Source organism: Pipra filicauda, unplaced genomic scaffold, assembly GCF_003945595.2.
Source record: "Pipra filicauda isolate LSUMZ 115617 unplaced genomic scaffold, ASM394559v2 scaffold6_size6359152_pilon, whole genome shotgun sequence".
Classification (NCBI taxonomy): Eukaryota; Metazoa; Chordata; class Aves; order Passeriformes; family Pipridae; genus Pipra; species Pipra filicauda.
The window spans coordinates 2,930,878-2,952,654 of NW_024104865.1; the positions used below are offsets into that span (position 1 = coordinate 2,930,878).

Below are 21,777 nucleotides of genomic sequence, written 5' to 3' on the forward strand. Positions count from 1 at the left end.
CTCATTGGGAGTTGTCTGTCAAAATGTTTTTAATGAAAAATTGAGTTTGCATAACACTGACACATTGATGTCTTTTGCTTCTAACTGTTGACACTGATGGGCTAAAATGCTTGATTTTTTGGGGAGGGAGAAAATTGCATTAGTTCAGCTCATTTAGAGAATCTCTGTTTGCTGAATTAATTTGCTAAGCTTTGTTTTTTTGCTGAATATTAAACTCTGGTTTTGAACTGTGCATATACTGCCTGAGGGAAACAGGCAGTTTTCCATGGGTACATGTTCTTTTGATGCAGCCCAGGCCTGAACTAGGGATAACATGCAGAGCTGGCACTGCAGGCTGTGTTAGGGGAGACATGGTCCAGTCAAAATGATGCTTCCCAGACTCTGGTGTTGCACCCCAGCAGCTAAGTAAGTCACAGTTTTTACCTAAGAATTGTTTTGGTTAATTCAATTGGTGTGGTGAAACCTGTCCCTCCATGTAATGACTTGTGAGCAGATGCTCTCTTTTGTGAAGCTCTAGCTAAATTAGCAACGGTATACAATTAATCATGACAAATGCCTTGGTGGTTGTTCCTTCACTGATACCCTCTTGTTCACAGTAGAGATATATGAATGCTAAAGCATGTTACCAGTTTCAAGGTGACATTTTTAGCTCTGTTTCAGAATCCCAATAAACATCTGAAGATCACAGTTGTTATTTTCTTTGTTCCCTGACACACGTTCAAATTTGAGGGAGATATGTAGTATACTCTGCCTTTATCTGAAATAAGCTCTGAAATTTAAAATAAGCAGAGAGAACTCCATCAGGAAGAGCACAAGTTGCATCAGCACCCCTGCCCTCAGCTGTCATTGGAAGATGGCCATGTGGAAAGCAGACAAACGGCCCTGCTGGCTGGCACGTCGGTGCTCTGGTGCCATTTGATTTTGTTGGGATTGTGAAAGGTTGTCAGAGATGGGGAGCATATCTTTCCTAGTCGTGTGGTGTCTGCTGTGCAAGGCACTCCAGGTCCTTCTTGGACATCTTAGTTAAGTTTCACCACCACTGTGTATTTCGGTATTGTCTCTGTTATGCAAGAGAGGAGACTTGGATAGATGCGGATGAAGCTGATTGCTGAAGGTCACACCACAATTTTCTGGTAGTGCTGCCTTGCTGCTTTCCAGCGTTGTCTCAGAGGCAAGGTTGTCCTTTTTCCCTCAAGGGTGCTGAAGGGTATAGCCCTTTATTTTTTTGCCTCCTCGTCCTGTTTTTGAGCAGAGTGAAATTGTCTGGACCAGTGAAGCAAGTTGGCTTCAGGCATCTTGTCGAATTAACTTTCCTTGTCTGTGTGTGTGTGGGCTGTGTGGTAGGACTCAGCAGGTGCAAAAGGTACAGGCATACTGGCAGTGTCAGAGGGCTAGTCAGAGGCACTTACGGGACCCATAAGAGTTGGCACTGTGAGAAACAGTCTATTTTAAACTTACATTTCAGTCAAGAGTAAAAGATCAAATGTGTTTATAATTATTGCCATCATGCTAGCTGACAACAGATTGACCTTTTCCTCCACACACCATCCAGCTCCACCAGTATGCATGAGAGCTGCCGTCAGCCAGGTCAAAAAGGATATTTGCAATTGCACAAAGCTGTCTGTCTAACCCTATACATTTAATATTAGCACTGATGAGTGATGCTTGGAGACTCTCCAGCCACAGGTTAGCTGGTGACAGGAATCCCCCCAAGAGTAGGGTAGCTGCTGTGAGTAATTGGTCAGGAACCTGGTGCATACCAAAATATTCAGAAATACGCAGCAGGAGCTTTCCTGCAGGGTCCAAGGGAGTTTGTGCAGCTAATTCAGAGGCTAGAATATGAAAAGTGCATTGTTTTCCTCACTAGCTCACAAAAATAAAATGGGACCGTGCTGACATCATCTGACATCATTATGTGGTTGTCACTCAGTCGCAATTGAACATGTTCAGCCAGGTAGCCCCAGTAGCTGCTGTTGGTGTCCGGGCATGGGGCTGTGGGAGGTGGGAACTGTTAGCTTTTCTTTTTCATGTGTTACTTGCCCTTCCCCTCAGCATGTCATCTTCAAGGCTGACCTTGACCAGGGCTCAGCAAGCCTGTGCATGCTAATGTGCAGCAGAAGGGGTGCCTGCTTTACTTTGGTGCTGGGAGAAAGAAAAGCTACTGCAAAGCTGAGAGTCATTTTCCCTCTTATAATGGTAGCAGCAGGAATGTTGTGTGCCACTGACCCAAAGTTCCCAGGCTGTGGTTGTTACATTTGTTGTTGTAGTATGACTCAGTTATTCTAACACATCAACAAATGTAATCTTTTGTTTGCCCCTTCCTCAGAAAAAGGACTTCTCATCTTCCAGTGACAGACATCTTGGCTCTGACAGAAATTCAAGGTCTTCTACTTTGTGCCTTCGGCCTCCTTAGGCTAGCAAAAGTGCTGATAGTGGAAAAGAAGGTCTTATGAGTACTAGCAAATCCTACATATACATTAAATCCCAACACATTCTGTGTCACAGAGTATGTTGGTAGCCTCTCATAAACTACTTGCACTAGTTTATGTCTCCACTAATGTGTTCCTGAAGCCGGAAGCCCTTTTCAATGCAATGCAAATGGAATAATGTGAAATAAAAACATTCTGGATAAATGTAGGGAGCAGAGTTGTCAGCAACTAGTCAGGAGGAAAGGCAGATCTGGTTTGGGCGTACATTACAGTGTGTAGCTAACAGTGACAGCAGATACGGGAATTGCTCTGGCTTTCTTGGGGAGATACTGACCCAGAATCCACTTGGAGGGAAGAATAACCATTCCCTTTAATGATGCAAAATCAGACTAGGTTGAAAGAGCAGTGACCCCTGTCATATAAAAAAAAACTATTGCCTGTTCTTACTATGACTTTTGTTGGGCAGAAGTTAGTTCACTGAAGCTTGCTCATTTAAGAGTGATAAATATGAGAATGCTTTGTTGCACTCGTTCTTGCCTCCTACCCTGATGAAATGAACTGTCCAGGGGCTCTGGCAAACAGGGAAACCTAAGGGATATTTAACGACATGCAGAAGCTGAAGGGAGACTCATTAGCACTCAAGTGTCTAAGTAACTCTCTTAAAAGCTAAGATGAAAAGCTTTGATGAAAGTGACCTTCATGCTTGATGTTCCCTCTTTGCTTTTCTCCACACTTGAAGCTCTAATAATCACTTTTTTTCCACTTTGTCACTGTATCACTTAATTCATGAAACATTTCCATAGCTCAGCAGGAATTTGGCTAGTAATATCTGCAAGCATTGGATGCATGCAAAACAAAGGCTGATACAAAGGGTCAGATCTTCTCTTTGTAGTGAACTGAACAAAAACTGGACATAGGTTGCTAGATACAGGTTTTTAATATTTTAATTAATACTTGATTATAGGTTTAAGAAAGGATAAAATTATCATCAAATGTTTCTTTGAGTATGCCATGCTGTCCCCTCTGAGCAGTGCAAAAATTTGCTGGTCTAGAGCACAGGGAAAGCATGTTGGGAATGGAAAGAGTATGTACAACGAGGGCCTTGTAACCCTGGGGACTCTTGGGCAGCAGACTGAAAATGCAGTGTGTGCTGAAGGAGGATGACATGTGTAGTCATGTCTAGACCAAATGAGAGGACAGGGAAGAAAGGAGATATGGCATTTGAGTGGAAAGGAAAGAAGAAATAAGGAGAGCATTAAGTGCCAGTAGTCAGACTGGAAGACAAGAGTAAGAAGGAGCCATTTGGGAAGGAGTTCCCTGGAGTAGTTTTCTTTATTTTTGATTTAAAATTGCAGCAGGCTTTTGTAATTGTGACTGAAACTGAAATTAATGGCCCCATTTGAGATACTAGTGCCTACCTGATTGCTTGAAACAGGGAATAGTTTAGGTAAAAACAATGTATCTTTCTTTTAAGATAATTAAAGTTTTATTTTGCTTGAAATTGAACTTTTCATAGGGTGTTAATAGCATAAATCATGCTGATGTTTCTTTAGCTTACAGTGAGCAAAAGAACAAAAAGTTTATTTTCCTGCATTGAAATAATTCTTTTAGCTTATTTTTCATTCTGAATTTTTCATTGAAGTGAAAAAAGAGAAAATAACAGTTTTACCAAAAATTTTGCTTGTGATTTTTGAAGCTCTTAAGTGTTCCTGGAGACGTGGAGGATTCATAACACATTCTAGGGTAGTTTCCTCCTAATATGCATGGAGAAAATCTTCCTCTGATGTCAGCTACAAGTGCATACAGATGAAGGTACGTAACAGGCTTTTTCATTACCTTGCAGAAGTGGTTCTTAGTCTGACTGACCTTGGATGAAGTTTAAAACTCAGAATGGAGTCAGGCTCTTCTCTGTGGTGCCAAGCAATAGGACAAGAGGCAACAAGCAGAAACTGATGCACAGGGAGTTCCACCTGCATATGAGGAAGAACTTCTTTACTGTGTAGGTGACTGTTGCCCAGAGAGGTTGTGGAGTCTCCCTCACTGGAGATATTCAAGAACTGTCTGGATGCAGTGTGCTCTAGGATGACCCTGCTTGAGCAGGGAGGTTCGACCAGATGACCCACTGTGGTCCCTTCCAACCTGCTCCATTCTGTGATTTTGTGTTCACCCTTCGCAGGCAACTGAGATGCCATGTCCCTCTGGTAGGTCTGGCATTGGAGCACCATAGCCTTAGGTAGGTCTGAGTTGATGACAGGTGATGCTGTCAGGCTCCCCTCTACACAGTGAAATGCTTCTTGTCCACTCTGGAGAAGAGCAGTTACCCCTCTACACAGATTGAGCAGCCTTCTGAGTTGATCCAGGCTCCCCTGTGAAATGCTTCTTGTCCACTCTGGAGAAGAGCAGTTACCCCTCCAGGTATCAGAGATGAGCAGTTCCTTCTCCAGATATCCTCAGATTGGAAAAAAGCCCTACGTTTTTAATCAGCAAATAACTTTGGATAAAGCTCAGCTAAAGGGGAAAAGGTGGTATTAATTTTCATAGAGATTGGGTTGTGGAAAAAGTAGCATTATTCTCTCAGAAATTAATTGTAGGTACCCAACTGTCATGTAACCTATTAAGTATGTCAGGATATTTTCATCTTTGTGACTTCATTCCCACTGAGAATTTGTTCAGGACATGTGTTAACTTACAAGTAATATATAAACAAGGTGTGAACAGTTCAGTTAAGTGGTAACCTGAGGTTAAAAACACAGTGATCAAATTCAGTGTCTGAAGTTGGCAGGGAGATTGTCTTACCACCTTGGGAAAACTTGAAATTAAACTTGTTTTGAAATGTAGGTGTTAAGTCTGTGAAAAAAAATCACTTGTGCATCTAAATGAAGCAGCTTTCCGAGTTGAAGAGAGCACGTTGAGCTCTTAGGCTGCCTTAGGAGAGAGAGGGCCTGTGCTCCCACCATGTAACCTTTCTGCTGGGGTTACATTTTGTAGCATCTGTGAGGAGAAAACCTTTAGGTAAAATCAGAGCCGTACTCCCTGTCTGGCTGCCCTCGGCCCCTGTCACCAACAGCAGGTAGGGCTGTGCTGTCAGCTGCTTGAGCTAACAAAGACAACAGCTTTGGGTTTATTTTTGTTGGGCTTCTTAGACCTTATTAACTTGAAGAGAGTTTTTGGAGATACTGAATTTCTGCACTGTGCTTCTGTTTAGCTTTTTGTTCTCCCTGGTGTTGCCTTCAAGTAAATGTATGGGGAGTAGCCTTAAAAGGAGTAAAAATTCCTTCCTGTTTTAGAGTAAACAGGAGGAGAATTAAGCTCCTTCCTGTAGTAATTGGATCTTCTGATTGCCATGGCTTTTGAAGATGATTGTGTATTTTCCTGGATGTAATGGATAATGCATGTGCCTGTGAACTAAAAGGTAGCTTGGCTGTGAAATTCCAATGAGTTTTTCTCTGCAATCATTTTACTCTGGTTATTTACCTTGTAGGCTGACCATGGGCGTATACCATCCTAGCCTACAGCATGAGGCAGGGCAAGTCCAGTTGTTGTGTCTTGCATTCTTCTCAAGCCATAATCCATAGGGACCCTTTGGAAAATGAAAGCCCTTGCAAGGTTACAGTATTGAGGATTCAAATGAATGTGGGAACAGAGGTGAAAGTGGAATGGATGGAAAGCTCCTTAAGCTGGTTGAAGTGTAACCCAGTTCATCTGTGGAGTAAACAGCAGCTTTCTGTCAGCCCTGGTCAGCAAAAAAAAAGCACAGTTGCAGTTGGCTTGTCAGTATCCAACCACTGTCTTCAAAGCTTGTCTGTTGTCTCAAGATTTCTAATCTCAGGGTTTAAATTTGGACGATAGCTGTGTCTCTAGGTCTGTGTTTGTGCAGTAATGCACATGGTATATTTGAAGACCATCCTACCAGCGGACCTCCAAAGCACTCATGATATGTAAACGTTACAATCACTGTTTTGCATAAACCACAAAGCCTTTCCTTTCTTTTGACAGATTGAAGACATCGTTACAAGAATGCAGGATGACAAAACAGGTGGAGTTCCCATCCGCACTGTCAAGAGCTTTCTGTCCAAAATCCCCAGTGTCGTCACTGGTAAGAACCCTGGTTAACAGAGAAGAGAACATAAGCTGGTACTTGCTGACTATAAGCAAACATGCTAAACCACAAAAAAGAAGGAACATAAGGAAAAAATGCCTCCGTCTGCTTAATTTTTCTGCACGTTGTTCTGTTACAGACTGAAGCATTGAACAAATATTTCTTAGTTATGTTTTAATAAGCAAGCATTTATATTTCTTTGGGATGAGTTATTAAAAAATGTTATATAGCTTTTGTGGCTATCAGAGTATCACCAGTCAGAGTCATTCCCTATGACGGGTAGGACAGTCTTAGGCAAGAGGTCAGGAAAGAGAGTTGAAAGTATTTTCTCACTCCTATGCAGATACTCCTACTGGACTTGAATTACAGGTAAAGGAATGTGAAATACCTTTCATGCATGTGTGCTGCTTTATTAAAGCTCTATGTACAAAAATGTGGGCGGAGCAGAAACTGGGAGCGAGAGTACAAAACTGTTCTTCCATGTATTTCCAGACAGAATATCTTCCAGTGCAATGGAGACTTTTGCCATTGATAGATGATGAGTGATTCAGGATGATGTGAATTGTATGGAGGATTTGCATTTGGGTTTCTGGTACCCGTTTTCAAAAGTAGTATTGACTACAGTGGCAAAAAACTATTATTTTCCCTCTCTCCACCAGTAGACCATTGTCCAGTGTGAGATACCCAACTACTCCTGACACTTGAATTTATAATGTTGTGTATCTTTGTAAAGCAAATACAGTTTTCTCTATCTTGCTGAGTCTCTTTCCAAATCAGACCAGATACTCACACTGATGAGTCTGTTTAGGGAAGTTTCCCCTCCTGTTCTGAGAAGTGAGGGGCATCATTCTCTGTGACTGTGATTTCACTGCAGTAAAATTCAAATGGTCATTAAAAATGTAAAAGTTGCATTATTGCATTTAGACACCACCAGTAACTGAGAGAAGACTGGCACTTCAAAGGGATCTTTCTCGCTCTTAGGATTTTTGTCCTATTGTAAAGTAATGGAAAAATTCCTCTTGTCAACAGGGATGCTGGCAGTGCAGCTGGTGTCAAGGCATTGCAAAGAGGGTTCCCTGCAGAGGAACATATGTGATACTTAAAGCACTTAAAAAATGTTTTTACTGTAAAAATTGTTGGACTGAGCAGAGTTTGAAGTTGTTTTGATTGATTCAGGAGAGTGATTTGATTTCCTTGCATCAGAAAAAATGTCCAACTTAAGCTACAGGAATGGAATACAAATCTAAAGGGTTCCTGGGGGTAAGTCAGGCAATATAAAAATTGGAATGACGTTTTTACTTAAAGGCATCTCAGTCCAATTATTTTCTTTTTATTGAGCAACAGACTCTTCTGTTTGAAATTGATTTCAGGGTGGTGACAGTGTAACTGGCAGTTTCAGGGTTAGGGTTTTACAGGGGAAAGAAACATGAATCCAGAATGAGATGTGAAAATTATGTTACTAAATTGCAAGTTATGGCTGGATCAGGTATGAGCTAATTATTCTTGAAGGTTCCTGGGGAAAACAACCAGTTTTCTGATTTGAAAACTTATTGCATAAGCTCAAGTCTGCAATACACAGACTGGATGTCTTAGGATTGACTCAGCTAAAACAGGTTTCTGATATTCCTGTTCATATTCATAGCATTAAAAAAGTAATTGATCTAATCATCAAGGTACCTCATGTTACTCAAAAGAAAAAGGAAACAGGAGACCTCACAGCGTCTTTAAACCATGTTTAGGAGCTCCCTGGCACGATTGAAACTGCTCCTTTGCACTCGTTTCTGGAACAGGAGCTGCAATTGCATTGTCTTGAAATGGTTGGTTTTCACAACACAGGGAATAGTGAGAGGGTAAAGATAAAATAAGAACAAAACCTCTCTCCAAAGCTCACAAAAAATTCTCAGATTTGGAGGGGAACAAGCTCAGTACCATTCCCTTCAGGTGATTTGAAGACACCTCCCTTGTGATGCATGGACAGTGCGTGAAGCTTCTGAGTTTGAAAAGTATGGGAAAATAATAGCCCAGCTGAGAGCCCAAAGTGTTCTCCATTTCTCATTTCTCCTTTCAGATGCATAGACCTGCCTATTTGTAGACCAAACCCAAAAGAAATGTATCTAAAATATCAGTACTTGTGATGGGTGAAGAGGCAACAGCATCTACATTTGAATGGAAGCTGAGGACGCTGCATTCGTTCAGTCTGGGGAAGGAAGAACTGAAGGGAAAGAGAGGTTATAGAGAAGACAGGGTCAGATCCTTTCTCTGGAGTGCATGGTGAAAGCACCAAAGACAATGTACACACGTTGCAGGGAAAGAAATCCCAATTAGATTTAGATTTAGGGGAAAAAGTTATTTATGGTCAGAGCAGCTGAGCATGGGCCCAGTGGCCTGGAGAAGCTGTGGAACCAGTGGTTTGCAGCTGTTCAGGGACCCCTGAGCCCAGCTGAACTGAGCAGTCTGACCCAAATGTGCACTTGGCCTTGCTTTGGATGAAGTTTGCACTAGACAACCTCCAGAGAATCTTTCCAACCTGAACTATTCTTATGATCACTGGATACTCAGTTTTAGTGCTTGTCTAATTCCGCACAAGGTCATGGACACAAGAGGAAGAGCTTGTATTTTCAAAAACGTGGTACCCCCTCTTGGGAAGAGCTTAATTCTAGAGCCTGGCGTTCTCACACACTTTTTATTTCTACCTGAAAAATAAAACAGCAATGCTGAGATGTGATTTACTTGGCAGGCTCACAGTGACTGTGATTAACGGGGATTTATTTTTGCTTGACACTTCTATTGTAATTGCTTCTCATAGGAGAAATGTCAAATCTTAGAGAAAAAGAAATATTACAGGAGTGCTTTGGTGCTCTAAACAGGCAGCTCTGTTTATAGTACAGCAAAGTGGGTGTTTGATTTAAAGTTTGAATACCAGGGAAAGAACTGCTCATCTGTGTTTTGCTTTCATCTGTCCTGATGCCTTAGGTGTGAATGAGGCATTGGGTAATATGATGAGAAGGAGCCTCAGGGAGTTATCATTAATGGTCCTTTCTTGACAACAGGAATCTGGGAAAAAGGATGGAAAAAACTTTTTTGAATGTATGATTAGTCTGTGTGGGGATACTGTGCCAAAGACACATTTTAATCTGCATTAGAAGTAGCTTTGCATACTCACTTCTCCAGCTTTTGGCTCAAAGTAGGTCAGTCAAAGGACGACATATCACACCATTATCTTCTTGGTTAAATCTTCACTTTTACAGGCAAGTCATATAGAATGAAAGTAAGATGGAACCAGTCTGTGTGGCATCTGTGTGCATGTGTCAGACATTGTCCAATGTTAAGTTTCGAGTATGGAGTGAAGAAATGCCTGGGGGCAGGTATTGAGTAGTGTTGTGATCCATGCCCAGAATGGATTGTGAGCCAATGCACATGATGGCAGTTGCTGTAATAAATGGAGTTGTACATTTGTCTTTTAGTGAGAAAAAATTTCCTCGGTAATGATTTTGTTTCTGTAAATGAATTGGCACTTCTCTATTTTCCCAGTCATCAGACTCTTGTAAGAACATCTCATTATACTAACTAGCAACAAAACTGGTTTTCTCATTTTTTTTTTCAATTTTCTTGTAATTGCATCTTAAAACTAACCTCCTTTTTATTAGGAGAACCAAAACCACACTTTCTTCTCCCACTGATACAGACTTGGTCCTATACAACGTTGCCAGAACAAGTCAAAGAGAAGTCAGTGCTGCAACAGCTAAGCTTTCCAGTGCAAAAAGCTGCCTTCATGCTTCCCAGTCTACCCCACGTTCCCAAACTCATTCCAGATTCTCCTGGGGTTTTTTTGTACTGATTCTGTGTACCAGCATCTTTGCTACCATAACCCAAGGGAGACACGCAGCCTAAAATCCTTGCACTATTCTGCCCTCCTCCCAAGAGATTTTGAAACAGCTGCATTCTGACCCATACCCCCAACTTCAAGTGGGCCTGTCCCCATAGCTCCATTTTGAGTGACGCCTCCTCCTCCCAGCAGCAGTCCCCTAGCTGGTCCCTTGCTCGCTCACTGCTCCTCACCCTTACACCAACACTCAGTTCTCTTCTTGCGCTGCTCCCAGAGCTGCTTGAGTGGCTGTGAGCAGACTGATGGGTTATGTCCTGGCTGCACTGTCTTGGATTAACTGCTGCCATGCAAGGTTCATGCACACAGACCTGCCAGTGCATTTCACTCCTGTCCTGTCATGTCTGTCTTATGTAAGTCCTGGACCTCTCTGAGCAGAAAGTGCCAGTATTCCTGAAATGTGCCAGATGGCCTGTCGCTACTCGAGACTCAAGAGCTAAACCAAATTTAAACTGCCGTGTGTCTCTTGTCTGAAGAAGCCAGCATGTGTCTTGGCAAATGCCTGTGGAGTTGTCCCAGAACACATCAGAATGTCACTCACTCAAAGCAAATGCCTTTGGCTGGAGTACAGAAATCCCACAGTGTTGTGAAAGAGAGACTTTATTATTGATAGTGTTCCCCGGTGATGTAGTTCAGGACAGACAAGTTCTGCTGGAGGATTTCATACACCCATTGCGAAATGAGATCCCTTGGAGCCAGTCTTGAGGGTGTTGCCTTTTCCCTTCAGAGGAGCTCAAACACAGCTCTCATCCAGATATGGCAGCCAGAGGCACAAGGGAGAAATTAGTTCCTTGTGTCCAGGGTTTGAAAGGCCCCTGTTCAGATGAACTGTACAAAAAAAAAGATGTTGTGGTGTGGGGAGCAGGACCAGGACTGGCAATGCTGGCCAGAGCCAGTACCCATCACCTAGCAGGTCCTGGAGAGCAGGCTGCAAGGCTGAGTGCTTGGTCAGAATGTTTGCTTTCTTAGTGCCGTTTTTTCAGGGGTAGAACTTGCCTTGGTGCCTTTCAGAAACTACTTTCACTGGGACCAAAACCTCCATGAGCTGACTACAAATGGATTTGTCTTCCCCAGGCTGTCTGTCCAGCTGCTTGCATCGCCTGCCTACAGGGCTTTAACTGCAGGACTGAGTCTGGTAAAGATTTCCCTCAACATCTGGGTAGTTTTGTTCTAGATCTTATTTTGTCTTTCCTCTGTAATTTTACTTTGAAAAAATGGGACACTTGAAATGTGTTACTGTCTCTTTTTCAGGCAAAGCTGGAAGATGTAGATAGTCCCAAATCTAAACCAAGTTCAATTTTTTACTAAACATGAATGAGCCTATTTAGTTAAAACAAGCAAACAAAACCTACAAATAGATGAAAAAAAAAAAACCACACCAAAAAAAATTGCCAAAACTTAAATCAATATCCAAACTAATTTTGAGGTGTTTATTGATTTGTAAATAGTATAAAGAACATGTTCATGGGTTAAAATTGACATATGTTTATATGTGCATATATAGTAGTGTATAATTTTTGATAGTTTTTCACATTGATATACAGCAGATGCTGCACAGTAAATTCAATAGTTTAGCAGTTGGTTGGTGGAAACTGGCTTGCCAAATACTGGTCGAGCATACAAATCCATTTATTTCTCATAAAAAATCAATTGTTCTGAGCAAGTTGCATTTAAACTAATTCAAGTCAAGACTGGGTTTCGTTATAACAACTTATATTTCCTTCTTTTATGCATCTCTTCTTCAAATTGCACCCAGTGGAAACGTAATCCATCCATCCCTCAATAAGAAGTCTAGTATTTCAAAGCTGCTGTGAATCACACAGCATTAGATGTGTCAGCAATTACATGAGTAGCGCATGCCTTGCAATTATCTTTTATCCTGCATCTTTCTCTTAAGCTCTCTATTCGCATGCCAGGAGACAAATTAACCCAGTTAAGGAGCCAAAGACTTATGCTGTCTTCATCCACAGCACCCTCCTCCATCCCTTTTTCTCCTTAACTGCATCCAGTTTTTTACCTTTCAAAGTGTGAGAGGGATGACAGAGGAAAAGATGAAAATCAGCTCCCTGTAGTATAGTAATTCTTTGCCTGTTTTTAATATGCAAATCAACACCTCAAAGCAAAAGTTTAAAGGATTTGATTTTCAGAGGACAAGGGGAATAGTAGATTAATTGAATAGGATATGGTTTTCAAAGAAGAGAAAGCAACCAAAATTAACATTTTAAACAGTGAATATTCAATATATCTGCACTTGTGTACACCTAAATACATGCAAATAGTGCGCAATTTTTCTTAAGAACAAGCCTAAGAGTGGTAACTGTTGCACTCAAGAAATAACCAAGGACAGGTTTCTGCATTTGTAGGTCCTATGCAAGTGAGGACTGCTAGTGTTTGTGTATCACTGCCCTCTGCTGCAGCCAAGTTCACTTTGTACAGCTTTTCACAAGCTGTGCTGTGTCTGTATTGTGTGTTCCAAGCTCAGGTGTAGTTTGTGTGCTACGTTTTGTACGCTACAGTAGTGGTCCTCCCTAGCTGTGTGGCATAAACCCAGCCCAAATATTGGGGTATGTGTGACTTGACAGCTACTCCGAGCTTTGAGAGGAAGGATGGCTTTCATAGCTGGCCATTGATGCCACTACTATGTGTCTGCTTTGTAGTTCTCCATCCTCTTCAGGATTGTTCATCTCCAAAAGCATGCTTGTACGTCATATGAAGCTTACACATCCCTTAAAAATGTGTGCATGCATTATGACATAAATCCTAAATGATTAAATGAATTCAACCATCACTTAAAATTACCAAAATTGGGCATTTTACATACCCATGTTCTTTCATATGACAGCACTTGAAAGTAGTCATACCTGAGATGGAAAACACTGGAGGAAATGCACATCACACCAGTGGGTGTATTAAAATCTGGCTTAGGCCACTGAAACACTTAGGAAACACATCCTGAGGCTTTAGTATTCAGTCAGTAAAATGGTCTCTCAAGTGCCTAAAGCCCTGAATATTATGAGAACTTTAACTTCCTTCTGTTGCAATTGTGAAGCTCCTTCCTGATCCTACTTGTCCTTGCTGTATTTCAACCTCTGCATCTGCCAAGTGAAGCTATGACAAATCAGAAACGCAAATTGTTATGCTGCATGGATATTCCTGTGGCCAGTGAAACTACAATGAAAAATCACCAAAATCACCAAACGGTCCAGCTTTATCTTTCTGCATTGACTTGTCTGTTTTTTCTAAACACCAGGGATACTGGCAAAAGGCAAAGTAAAACCAAGAAGACCTTCCAACCACGTGAGCAGAAATTAGAACACAAAATTATATTTTTTCTTATTGGTGAACATGATCATAAAAATTGCTGGGCTGGAAAGCATCAAATGAAAGCTATGAGCGTGGAACAAAGCAGATCTATTAAAAATGGTTTAATTTTTTTTTGCCCCCCCCCCCCAAGATTTGCTTTTAGGTCTTTTCAGGCTTTCAGTTGAGACTAAAAGCTGGAAGAGAGACAGATTCATGATAAATTGCCTGCTCAGCTCCAGTGTTTAGATGAATTGGTAATTCCACCACAATAACAAAAAATATTACATATTAAGAACATTTTATTGCTGACTGCAGTTTTATTCTGAAACAGCATTTAGCTGATGGAATATTGTGGCTAATGAATAAAGCATTAAAAGGAAAAGTCAACAAATTTCAATGCCTGTAGAAGTACATAGGGGTGAATGATAAATGCTTTTCTGCATTCATCTTGCAATCTTCAAAAGCACAGCATTATTACAGAAAGTTCTTTCCAGATCTGAATGACACAGCAAAAGAGCAGAGATTAATTATAAGAAATGTGTGGCTTTGTTTTTTTGGATGTGAGTGTTGAGCAGACTGCACTCAAGATGCAATACGTCACCTCTTCTGTCTTCACTTCATAGCAACCTGGGAGTTGTGTGGTGAAGGATCTACCAACAGTTTTGTTTTTTCACACCTTTTGCTTTGTTTCTGCCCTGCCTCCAGCATTCCTGTGGGCTGCTAAGCATCAGATTCTCAGCAGAGCAGCTTTGCTCCTGCTGTGCCCAAGAAGCCACATACCCACCAAGGAGTATGGGAGATTTGACCCTTAGACAAACCAGTTTTACTTTGAGGTACTGCAAAGTGCCCAATGGTAATCAATAGCAATGTGAAGGCACAAATCTCTGAGTGTGGTTTAACAACTATTACTTTGAATCTATTGCTTTAATTCAATGCCATTCCAACCATTAGAAAAATAAACCCCTCACATTCATTATTGGGTGAATATGTCTGTCTCATTCTGTACATATATTCTGTTCATTGTTATCTAGCATTCTTTGGCTTTTTTTAGTGAAAGTAACTTTCAGGATTTTATTTATTGAGCAGATTCTTCCTTGCATTTTAATTAACAAGTTTATATTGCAAAAACCCAAGAGTTTGTTCTGGGGTTCAATTTTCGTGACTTTAATCAGTGTGTTATTGTAAAGAAATGCGGAAGTTAACTTCAATAACTGTAAATGCAGTCTCATAAATAATTTTTACACATCAGGTTTGATAGGTGAATGAGTCTTGTATTTTTGATATATTTCAGTTACAACATTGAAGTTACCAGTAATATAACTGTTGGTGCAAAGGAAGGGTTCAGTTTGGTTTTCTGCTTTAAATAGTACAAAGAATTACACAGAGCACCAGCTTATTTTTACTAGCCATAAATAGCACACCAGTCAGAAATCACTGTTGCTGAATGCTGAGTTGAGCAGTGAGAATATATCTCCAGAAGATGCTGTAGCTGAAGAGGATTGGTACAGTGCTAGAATAGGCAAACTGTATGGCCTGGTTCGTGTGGATACCCTGAATGGTTGATGAATAACTTGTTTTATTCTCCCTCTTCCAGTAGAAATACGCAGCTCTGTGATGTGTTGTGTATTTGCACTGCATAGTGCCTGAAAGTGCCATAGATTTGGCTTTAGAACCTTCTATAAGAAAAGACAAACAGGAAAACAAAAAAGCTTTCAGGCTTCCCATGCATATCCATTATTATAAATAATATACATTTGCATGTTTTCTTTAACTTTTTTTTTTTCCTGCATGGATAAATCTCTCAAAATTGCATGCTGGTTTCCCATGGATTTGTTTTGAGTGTGGTGTGGATTGATGAGCTTGGATATTTTGATGTATGATTCACTACCACATGCAGAGAAGAAAATTATATTTTGGTCCTGCAGAGAAATAAAACTAAGCAATTAGGTCTTCGTTCAGTTAATTCCTAATTTGATGGCTGCATGCTTTGCTAGAAGAGAGTCTCAGGATTCTGTTCCATTACAAGGTCACTTGCACTATAACAATTCTCTCCATGCAGATACCTCCTCACTATGGCCAGATTAACTCTTACCTAGAAATGAGTAATAAAACTTGCAGGAAACTTTGAGAAGTTGGTTAATGTAAAATGCTAATTATACTCATGGGCAAAAAAATAACATAGACTGATAAGAAAAGTGCGTCTCTAGCAATGGAAGGGTTTACATCCAATTATTATGGGTTTGTGTTGTATTGGGTAGGAAATCTGTTATTTTTGTACCTATTTTATTGTGGGTAGGATTGTCTCTTGGTTTTTTTCCCTCAGATTTTTGTTTTTTTGGAAACGCAATTGTTTGCTGATTGATGCTGAAACGATTGTCAAATAAATCTGAGTGAATAATTTCTAATAGGTTTTTCTTTTGTGGTATTATACTTTTGAGCTAGGTATTCACTAATTTTCATTCTTATTTTCTGAATAGGTTAGACTGCCAGTGTTATTTTGTTGAATGCTGTCTATGTTTTTTTCCTACCAGAGATACAGTGACAGGTGAGCTTTCTAAGGAAACAGTAGTAGCCATAGAAAAGAAATAAAAGTTACTATGTTCTGATAAAATTTTGATCACAAGAATATTCAAGGCTGTCATTGCTGAAGCCAGTGATTTGGACAGTGCCATATTCATCAAAGCTTATTTCTTTTGTCAAGCAGAAAAAACAGAATCTGAAGACTAAATCTTTTGAAATATTATTTATAGTTCTGCACTGTAGTATCTCATGTTCATAATTTATGTCATTGCTACATGGGTAGTTCATTATAGTTTGTTTTCTTTGGGGTTTTTAAGTAGGAAGAGTTGATGTTAGAGTCCGTAAGAATGTTGGATCCTTGACACAGTGGCTTGCTTTTGTGGAGAGCTATAAGGGTACTTGGAGGTGACATGTGCCAAGAAGTTGAAAACACACAACTTAAAAATGGGAGAGGGGAGGAAATCTCCCACAAACAATTAAAAAAAACCCCAAACTTGACAAAAAACCCTCTCAAAATGAGCTTGTTGGTATGCATGTGCTTACTGATCTCAGAATTTTGCTTTGCCCCAAGTTTGGTGTGTCTGGGCACCATGTTGTGCCCAGCAGGAACTGACAGGAATCAGCTCAGGCACTGCAGCCATGTGCCCAGCAATAAATAACATGGATGTAAAGGCTCACAAGTCTTAATTTGTGTCCTTGAACTGTTGCAAGTGCAGTGCATGTTCCTGGGCTGACTGTGGGTAGGCAGAGGAGGGATGGAGACCCTTGCTCATTGTACTGACCTGTGCAGCAAGAGGTTGTGGTGGTCCTTTCATTAGATCTGCATACATACATCTTTCCTGTCTCAAATCCTCTTTACAACTGTAGATCTTATAGGAAAGTATTCATCTTTTAAAATTCCTGGCATAAAAAAAATCAGCTGTTACCTTAAAAAACTTACTGTCACCCTTCAAAGAGTAGTAATATGCTCAAAAGTTGTTTTTTGTTTCTGGTCTGACTTTGTCCAGAGAACATTCTGGTATTATAGTTGACAATGAAGATATATTTTTCTCCCCAAAAAGATACTTAGTTACTGCAGTGAAATAGCCACTTTCTGTTTATGTTTTTAATAAATTGTGCCCCTGAAAGCATGTCTGACTTCAAAGCACTTTTCCCAGGCCTTTAATTCTTCTTCTGCTTCTCCCTTTGACCCTTACCCAAGCTTTTAACAACCTTTTTGAACAGTGAGAACCAGAATTGCCCGAAGTTGTCATTAACTGCTGTGCTAGTGCCAAGTCCTCTCTGATCCCGCTCCACAACCACCTTATGCCTCTGAGGTGGAGCACCACACTGACTACTCATGGTACCCATTTGCCTAATGGGGGTAAATTTCTAACATGAAGATGCCTATCAAGAAAGGGTATGGTAAGCACTCTGTTACTTTTGTTCTTATTCATGATACATAAGCAAATTAATGAGTTTATGCTTTTTAAGTAGTATCATAGAATCATAGAATATATTGTCAAAAGCTTTACTGAAATCAACTGGCTGCCATTGATCAACTAGGTGGGTTACCTTGTCATAGAAGTGAATCATTGCTGTTCACAAGCAAAGATCAAGGAGTGCATCTTTCCTAGTCAGCTCCCTTAGTACCATGAAGTTATCATCCAGGTGTTTTAGGAGTCTTCTGGACCTGCTTGTACCAGCTGTGGGGTATTCCTATAGTATGTTAGCATATCTGAGCACCATCTCTGTCAATGACTTACTGCTCATTTGTTCCCTGTTCAGCCAATTAGGCTGAGGTGCTTGAGGCAGAAGGGTTACTGTAGCCAGCATTGCAGAGGGAGAGCATCCCCCTCACAGCTCCTCAATCCCCATGGCAGGGTGCTGGTTTAGAGCAGGTCAGCTGGGATCAGATATGAAGCCTTGAGCTCACACCTCTCTGCACAGGGGGAAGCCCTCTGGCAGCCTTGACAACCTCCTCAAAGCTCACAGATGAGACTGCTTCATCATTCCATAATGCTGCTCTCCCCTCCCCATTCCTGGCAAATTTGTCAGGGTTGTGACAAGAAAGTTGGGGAATAATGGGGAAATCAGAACAGTATCTAATGCAATGAGAGGAATAAAGCTCAAGAGCATACCTCTTGCAGCCTCTCTACTGTATTCAATCAGTGTGTTTCTGGTGCCCTGTGCAAGTTAGATTTGAGCATAACTTCTAATTAGGTATCTGGGTCATGTTTGACATGCTCTTGGTTCAGCATTGACGTTTCTGTGCTCCTACTTAGCTCTAAATTTGCCAGCTGTTTTCCTTAAATAATTCCACTTTCCACTAAAGGATTGTGCATCTTATGTAATTACACCCACAGTAGTGTGAGGGCAGTCATAGGGACACAGAGGTAGAAATAGCTCAGTGTTTTACACCAGCCTTGGCATTCCTTAATTGAATCATTAAAATTTGGATTCCCACCTCTGCTCTGACAAGCTTCTTTAGTTCTGCTGAGCTCTCATTCATAACATCTAGACTGTGTCAATTTAGGTACAGCTCTGGAAACAGCTGTCCTCTGTGCCACTGAGTCTTCTAGTCCTTGCCTGTCAACTGTTTAATCCAGAAATGTCAAGATTAAATTCCCTTTCATTACTTCTCTTCAGTAGTCAAAGGATTTCTTAGCAGTTTGGATAGATTCAGGAATGAGATGCATGAGTTTTCTTCAAAATAGGCTATGAAGCATTTTCTGAAACCAGGGATCACATTATGCAAGCTGAAATAGTAGCAGCACTATAGGAGCAGATTGTGAGAGCACTGGAAAAGTCTCTCTGGGGTGTAGGAAAAAAACTTTGCATGTGCAGTATCATGCTGGAGGTTTGTCAGTCTGAGACTACTGTTGTTAAAGTAGGGTTCATTCCATTAGGGTCCATGCTGTTGAAATAGAGATCTTAAAAAAAGATGTTTTGTCACCACCCACTCCTCTTTCCTGGGATTCCTGGGTAGTCTCTTCATAGAAAAGGCAATGCCCATTTTAAGGACAGTTTATTTGAGATTTGCATCTGTGTATTGCAGTACATTTTTACATTTTTACTAGCATTTTTTAAAATACTTATCTTTTAAAATGAAGAAATCCTGATGCTCCTCCTCCTGGCTCCCCCTTTAGTCCCTCTCACTGCTGGCAGATTCTACACAGCCTCACCCACTGTGGTTTGCTTCAAGCCCACAATCATTTCATTCCGCACTTAGTACCAGTAACCATCAGCACCTTCTGATGTTCTCCTTCTCTCCCCAGCTTCGCACTTTCCTCTCTCCACTTATGCTTGGAGCAGCCTCTCACAGCCTGCATACCAGGTACATTGATGATTATTAAAGGGGTGCTTTCAGAAAGCTTTTGCATATTTCAAGTGCCTTTCATTTTTCTGGAATTAAAGCCCATATTAACCACCCTTACACAGCAATGAAGAAGTTAAGACAGGTTAAACACAAGCAGCTGAGCTCTTTGCCTGTGGTTTCCTATGGGCTTTGTGTCTTCCATTGCTAAACTGTGCAGTCTGACTGGCGGAACATTCAGGTTAACATGTAGATGTTTCAAGCAGTCCTTTGCTCCTGACTAATGCAGCAAGTGACAGTGGGACTAGATGAACAGTGTAGGTCACTTTCAAATGAAATATTCCATTGTATTCTAATCAAGTAACCATCCCAGCTAGTTAGTTGAAAAGGCTGGCTAAGAACATGCTTTTGTACTTCTAGTGCCAGGGAGAACCAACTGCTTTGTCCAGGAAGATCCTGCACTGTTTACCTTTAGCACCCAGGACATCTCACCCTTACTGTCAAGGCGTGCTTGGTTTTTATCTTTCTCTGCAGTTCAAGGAAGTGATTCACCCTTCCTTATCCCATCACATCCCACCTGAACACGCTCAGCTTGTTACTATCCTTGTTTGCCTTTGACATCACTCCTGTTTTCTCTTATTTTCTCTGGGCTGTGCTTAAATCATGCAAACGGCTTTAGCCTTTTATGCTTGTTTAGGATCATGCTGAATGGTGGCATTTCGATGCAAGACTTGTGCGTTTGGTTTTTAGATTTTGGATTTATAGATATAGCTGGAATGTAAAAAAAAATCAAAAATCCACCAAGTGTGTGGTTTACAGTTAATCAAATCCTACAGAGCAATTTGTCCATTTAATGTTGCATTATTTAGTACTTTCATGAAAGAAATGATCCAGTTACCCTTAAAGGACAGTTTTAATATATATCATCGGTCATTTTAGAAGAAATCTTTGTAGTACTGGAATTGACTGATCTGAAATACATAGCTCTTTATTTTACTGTGTATAAATCAAAATGTATGCATGTTGTAGATGGTTTTTTTTTAAATACATAAGTGTACATATGAAACCATAACTAAAGAAAACATATGTCCAGATTTTCCCAGAAATCTTAATCTGATTTATAAAATTCTGACTGCTGAATTGTAAAGCAAAAGGAAATAACCTGATGAGTTATAGAATTTATTCTAGGCCTGTATGCCAGCTCAAGAAAGAGATGAATGTTTGAAACCAAGTGCAGGGTCTTCCAATATCTGTGTGGCTAGGTGAAACACTTGAAGCACCTTTGAAAAAGTAAGCCTGGCATTAAAAAATGTCTCAAACTATCATGTCCATACATCTTGTTGAAAGCAGGTTGGATGTAGGCTCCTGAGGGCCTTTCAGTTTTGAAAACAGAACAAAGGACTCTAAGTAAGTTTTGAAACTTGTGGCCAGCTTTTTTTTTTTTTTAATACAGAAAGGTTGTCTGTAGGACAGTTTTTTGTCATGTTGGTATTTTGTCTGGGGTTGACATCCTTTGCAGTCAAAAGATGTAACAAATCTGTCTAGGGGTAATTCTCAAAAGCATACATGGTTATTAGCCTGCCATGGCCAAGTTACAATCAGAGGGAAATGTCCATGTCTTTGTGTATTCAAGGAGGCAAAGGGTTGCAAACAACTAGAGAGAGGAAATGGAGAAGCAGGCAATGAGGTGTATTTGTCTTGCTCTCAGAATTACTATGTTAGAATACGAAATAACAGACAACATACAAATACCCAATAATTTAGTTTCATAAAAGGGAGTGTTCTAAACCAGCATAAACATATAATTACTTCAAAATAGGTTTAAGATAAAAATGCGCATGTAATAACCAGATGATAAAATTGCAGAGATCTTAATGGGGAAAAAAAAGATCTGAGTGTGTTTTTCATAAATGCAGGGTCCTGGGGTGAAAGTGAAAAATAAGCAGAAGATAAATAAGGCATTTCCCTGTTCAGCCTTTGCACACCTGTTCTCAGATATAACCTGATGGTGTGGCCTGTTGTATTTTACCATTATATTATAATTCTGTGTCTTGATTGCCTGGTGCCTTTTCTTCTTGCTTCTTTTGGTAACCTGTGAGTGACTTCAGTGGAGACGGCATCCCTCTGTCTCCGGGGCCGTGGAGAGGACACTGCTCCTTTCCGCCTGGGGTCTGTGCTCGCTGTTCTTACCTGCAAAATCAGTTACGTTTTAAGAAGATGAGCGGCACCTAAACAAGAGTTGCGCGCC

General features: G+C 40.6%; 1 protein-coding gene across 7 annotated transcripts in view; it reads left to right on the top strand.

The window, feature by feature from the left end:
- Nucleotides 1-21,777, top strand: part of RGS6 (regulator of G protein signaling 6) — a 266,750-nt gene that overhangs the window by 152,971 nt on the left and 92,002 nt on the right. For all 7 annotated transcript variants that reach the window (XM_027749251.2, XM_039389088.1, XM_027749261.2 and 4 more), the window contains exon 3: nt 6,426-6,525. In XM_027749251.2, coding sequence (XP_027605052.1) covers nt 6,426-6,525 — 100 coding nt within the window. The remainder of the gene's footprint in view (nt 1-6,425; nt 6,526-21,777) is intronic.